At 33.4% G+C, this 5428-nt stretch overlaps 1 protein-coding gene across 3 annotated transcripts; it reads left to right on the top strand.

Moving 5' to 3' along the window:
• The first annotated feature begins 888 nt into the window (after window positions 1-888).
• Window positions 889-5047, top strand: LOC142636564 (G-type lectin S-receptor-like serine/threonine-protein kinase At1g11300). Of its 3 annotated transcripts, none has more exons than XM_075810823.1 (8): window positions 889-1401; window positions 1724-3018; window positions 3209-3319; window positions 3401-3561; window positions 3636-3846; window positions 4061-4298; window positions 4383-4533; window positions 4694-5047. In XM_075810823.1, the coding sequence occupies exons 2-8, from the start codon at window positions 1737-1739 to the stop codon at window positions 5000-5002; spliced, it is 2463 nt and encodes an 820-aa protein (XP_075666938.1). In that variant the 5' UTR covers window positions 889-1401; window positions 1724-1736; the 3' UTR covers window positions 5003-5047. The 3 variants fall into 3 exon arrangements, with proteins under 3 accessions (XP_075666938.1, XP_075666937.1, XP_075666936.1); XM_075810822.1 differs by having other exon boundaries at window positions 1601-3018; XM_075810821.1 differs by having other exon boundaries at window positions 1576-3018.
• The last annotated feature ends 381 nt before the right edge of the window (window positions 5048-5428 follow it).

The following is a 5428-nucleotide window of genomic DNA, read 5'->3' as shown; positions in this document are numbered from 1 at the left end:
TATTGTTTTTTAGTTGCACTAGCACACACCCCATGTGCATTTACTTCCTCCAATTCAAATATCTCACCCCGGCCCCATGCCCCCCATCCACTCCTACCATGGTTTTAAAAACTGGTACAGTGAAAGATTCGAAAAAGGGACTGGTTATCGATTTTCTGGTCAGACTGAGGTCTGATCGGTGGTCAAACCGGTAACGTCATAAATAATTTAATTAATAAATATATAATTATAAAAAATAATAAAATTAAATAAATAAGAATATAGCTACTGATATTTACTAAAAAAAGATATAAAATTTTAGAAGTATTTTCATGTTAAATTTAACTCAAATTAAAAGAAAAATAAATTATCATTTTTTTAGAGGAAGAAAAAGAAGTTAACCTAAACAAACTATAAAAAAAAAAAAGTTATGGTTTTAAAGTTTTATAATCATATATAATTTTCAGTATTTTTAACAAAACTATTATTTAATTTAAAAATATTTATCTATATTAATATAATTTCACATCTAAATATTTCTTCTAAAAAAATTGTGTCTATTATAAAAATATTTTATATTTTTTTTTAATATTACAATAGAGTTATTTTAGGACCATAAATTATTCTACAATTTTTTTACCACAACTCTAAAAGATTAAGAGTGGTCCTAAATTTTTCATATTGCAATAACTTTAATTGTGTACCAAGTGCAAATAATTCAGATTCTTTGCCTTTGATTGACCACTCAAACCCACGTAATGACAAACGTATTTCTCATAAAAAAACAAAAGAAAGAAAGGAAGAAGTAAAGTGGTCTGCCTCTCCCACCAAACCATCAACGTGGCCAAAGGATATTCACCAATGTTTATACCAAACTTTTTAAAAAGAATGTCCTCTCCTCTTCTTATCTAAAATGTCTAAACAAATTGCTCAAATGTCTCTCTCACTCTGAAGAAGAAGCAGTGGCAAATGCAGTTTCCTCTCTTCTCTGTTTCCTCCAAAGCCTTTATCAGCTCCTCGCCCAAATTAAGAGATATTTCTTATTTCATAATCATTTTCTCACCTATTCTCTGTTACAATTTTTTTTTTTTTTTTTTAGATTTTAGTTCAAAATTTGTTTGGCATAAAAAAGTTTGAAGGTGTTTCTAATTTTTTTTTTAGGGTAGATAAATAAAAATTTTTAAATTATTATATATAATTTTTTTTCTTTTTTTCAGGTCAGACCAAACGTGGCGCAGCCACTGGGAAGAGAGAGTGAGAGAGGAAGGAGAAAAGCTGAAAAGAGTATAAAAAGACTCACTTATGGGTGTTGAATAGGTTGCCAATCAGCAGCCCAAATGCAAATCAACTGGTATTGTTTATTGAAGACAAAGGAGACAAGTGCACAGAACACTGCAGCCTCCTTCCATCGTTAATTCCAAAGTAAGCATGGTGTCTGTGTGGTGTGTTCGTGGTTTATTGATTATCCATGATTATTACTCATTGTATCTTGACTAAATGACTATCCGGTCTTAACTAAGTCTAGATTGGATCTAAACGCGTTTTTCCAAAATTTTCTCATTTCTATCTCTGATGTAACCATTCCAATGTATTCAGTTTCAACCTGTCTTTTCTGTCGAAGGAAAAAACTTGAAGCCTGGGGTATAAGCACATTTTGATAATTTGATTTTAATGACATGAACAAATCATATATGGTTAGAAGAATATGGCAGCAAGTTTTGAATTAATTCTCACACACAAGCAGCTCAGAACAAGTTATGGGACTTCTTAGCAAGACAAACCTGTTGCTGTTGCCTTTCCTTTGCTGCTTCTGTTTAAACTTAACTGTCGCCATTGACACCATTAGATCATCTCAATCCATCAATGACTCCGAATACATAATTTCCAAGGGGAGTGTTTTCAAACTAGGATTCTTCAGCCCTGAAAATTCTACCAATCGCTACCTCGGAATCTGGTATAATAACATTTCTGTATTCACTGTCATATGGGTAGGTAATAGAGAGAAACCTATCAAGGATTCTTCTGGGGTTCTTACTATATCTGAGGATGGCAATCTTGTGGTACTAAATGGACAGGCAGAGATTCTTTGGTCATCGAATGTTTCAAATTCTGTAACCAATTCTAGTGCCACTCTTGGGGATTTTGGAAACCTTGTTTTGCGAGTTGATACTACAGGACTGGTACTATGGGAAAGTTTTCAACATCCTTCTGATACCATCTTGTCAAGGATGAAACTTAGTACTAGTTCAAGGAAAGATCAGAGAGTACAGTTGACATCATGGAAAGGCCCTTCTGATCCATCCATTGGTAGCTTCTCCTCAGGCATTGATCCACCAAGAATTCCTGAAGCTTTTGTTTGGAAAGAGGGTCACCCATATTGGCGGTCTGGTCCATGGAATGGTCAGGTCTTTATTGGAATGCCAAACTGGAATCCAGGATATTATACTGGATTTACATTCATTGATGACACAAACGGGACTGTTTTTAGAACTTTTACAGGTTTGGACATGTTACATTTGTCAAAAATTGTTTTGGATTGGCAAGGAAATGTAGTGCATACATATTGGGATGATGGGAAAGAGGATTGGGAGGTTGTGCATAAAAATCCAGAAGATGAGTGCGATGTTTATGGCACATGTGGTGCATTTGGAAGCTGTGATTTACTGAGTTCACCAATCTGCAGTTGTTTGAGAGGGTTTGAGCCAAAGATTATTAAGGAATGGAATAGAGGAAATTGGACAAGTGGTTGTGTAAGGAGGACACCATTGCAGTGTGAAAGATTGAACAATAGTATTAAAGAAGGAAAAGCAGATGGGTTTTTGAAACTGGAGATGATCAAAGTGCCAGACTTTGCAGAGTTGGCACTAGATGTGAATATAGAAGATTGTCGAAAGCAGTGTTTGGAGAATTGTTCTTGTGTAGCTTATGGATATTATACTGGCATTGGTTGTTTGTCATGGAGTGGAAACCTAATTGACCTACGACATTTCTCTGTTGGAGGATCAGATATATATATTCGTTTGGCCAATTTAGAATTCGGTAAGTTCATTTGTTGTAACTTTTTAGGTCACAGTTTTGTATAATCTTATGCTTCTGATCATCAAGCTGTTGGACCACTTGTTTGGTTAACTGTTTACTTACAACAAATGCAATAGGATTTCAATATTTTTATGTTAAATTTCTTTACTCAATTTTGACTGAATTAGTTTATAACTTTTCTTATAAACAGAAGAGGATAGAAATTTGAGAGTAATCATCACAATTACAGTGACTATTGGAGCGATTGCTATAGCCAGCACTGCTTTCTTATTCTGGAGGTGGATGGCTAAGAAAAAGAGAGGTAATGTGCCCAATTGTCCATTAATTTGCTGCAGAGACTAGGCACTGCAAGATGGATTACTAATAATATAATTTGCAACAGCAATGAAGAGTAAAAGCAATGAGAGTTTATTGTTTGACTACCTAAATGATGTGAAACTCCAAGATCTACCGATCTTTACTTTGGAAGAATTGGCAACAGCAACAAACAACTTTGATATGGCTAATAAGCTTGGACAAGGTGGCTTCGGTCCAGTCTATAGGGTAATGGATTCTTACATAGAGTTCATTTTTCCCTCTCAAAAATATATGTGCTGATATTCCTTACTTTCTTATAGGGTAAATTGCATAATGGACAAGAAATAGCAGTGAAGAGATTGTGTAGAGCCTCTAGACAAGGACTTGAAGAATTTATGAATGAGGTGGCGTTGATTACTAAACTCCAACATCGGAATCTTGTTAGACTTCTTGGTTGCTGCATTGAGCGAGACGAGAAGACGTTAATCTATGAATACATGCCAAACAAAAGTTTGGATGCAATTCTTTTTGGTTAGTTCATACACTTATTTATCTTGAATATCAAGTAAGTCAGTACATAAAATAAAACAAAATGAATTTTAATAATAAGTTTCATTGTGCTAGTTTAGTCACTTGAAGCATACTTTTGTGCTAACTTTGCCCCAAATTGTTTTCTCAATCGTATATTGTTTTCTCTATACAAATTCATACTCATACATTATTTATTTGGCTTACTATTGATTAGATCCAGTCCACCAAAAACTCCTTAATTGGAGAAAACGTTTCAACATTATCGAAGGAATTTGTCGCGGGTTGCTCTACCTTCATAGAGACTCTAGACTAAAGATTATTCATAGAGATCTAAAGGCATCTAACATTTTGTTAGATCAAGAGCTTAATCCAAAAATATCGGATTTTGGTATGGCTAGAATATTTGGAGGCAATGAAGATCAAGTAAAAACTAAAAGGGTTGTTGGGACATAGTAAGAGCTTTGTTAAAATTAAATTTAGGTGATGGCAACACTTATACTCAAATAATATGGATGTGTTTTAATGTTTGTATGCAGTGGTTATATGTCTCCTGAATATGCAATGCGAGGGCTGTTTTCAGAGAAATCAGATGTCTTTAGCTTTGGCGTGTTATTACTAGAGATTGTTAGTGGGAGAAGAAACACTAGCATTTGCGATGAGGAGCAATATTCGGGCCTCACTGGATTGGTAAATCTAACTATTAACATTCACAATATCTGAAAATTTAGTCAAACTCTAATCAGAAGCTACTTTATCTATTTAATTTATTTATTCATTGTTGACATGGTCTACTTTCAAAAAGATTGAACAATTTCAATTTTTGTCTTTCACACTTGTTATTTTTTAGGCATGGAAATTGTGGAAAGATGACAACATTATGGCTTTGGTAGACCCAGCAATATGGGATCCATGCTTTCAAATTGACATTTTGAAATGTATACATGTCGGATTGCTGTGCGTGCAAGAACTGGCAAGAGATAGGCCAAATGTGTCTACTGTTATTTCAATGCTTAAGAGTGAGATTTTGGATTTGCCTACTCCAAAGCAACCTGCCTTCATGGAAAGGCAGATTGCTTCAAATATAGAGCTTGCTCAACAGGGTCAAATAAGATTCTCCATTTGTGATGTCAATATTTCAACAGTTAGTGGTCGATAAAAAAAATGATAAATTCCTTAATTTGATTAATATTTTCTTCTAGAAGTAACAGTAAGTAATCTGAAATTTAGCTATATTTTTTTTTATTATGCATGTTTCTTATTTTTATTTTTTAAAGAAACCATGCTAAGTTGGCTTGAATTAGGACATTGATTTTAGTACACTCCTTAGTTCTAGAGGGACTTTATAGAACGAAATATGTACCTATCATAGATTTTAGTGCTAACTAGTTGCGAACCCTATGCATTGCGCGTGTTAATATTCTTCGGTGGTCTTATTAAATATATTTTTTTTGTAGTTTGGACTAATTTAATAAATAATAATGTATTTCATAATCATATTTTCAGTTATTAAAAAGACAAGCTCAAATGTAATATATATATATATATATATATATATATATATATATATATATATATATATAAT

Source organism: Castanea sativa, chromosome 5 (assembly GCF_040712315.1).
Source record: "Castanea sativa cultivar Marrone di Chiusa Pesio chromosome 5, ASM4071231v1".
In the NCBI taxonomy this organism is placed as follows: domain Eukaryota; kingdom Viridiplantae; phylum Streptophyta; class Magnoliopsida; order Fagales; family Fagaceae; genus Castanea; species Castanea sativa.
This window is presented reverse-complemented; position numbering and strand designations above follow the sequence as displayed.

Excerpts from the sequence above, each read along its gene's own strand:
- LOC142636564 (XM_075810823.1), top strand. The coding sequence starts at position 1,737 with ATGGGACTTCTTAGCAAGACAAACCTGTTGCTGTTGCCTTTCCTTTGC. Across the intron at positions 3,320-3,400 it reads GATGGCTAAGAAAAAGAGAG|CAATGAAGAGTAAAAGCAAT; the intron begins GTAATGTGCCCA and ends AATTTGCAACAG. Across the intron at positions 4,534-4,693 it reads ATTCGGGCCTCACTGGATTG|GCATGGAAATTGTGGAAAGA; the intron begins GTAAATCTAACT and ends GTTATTTTTTAG.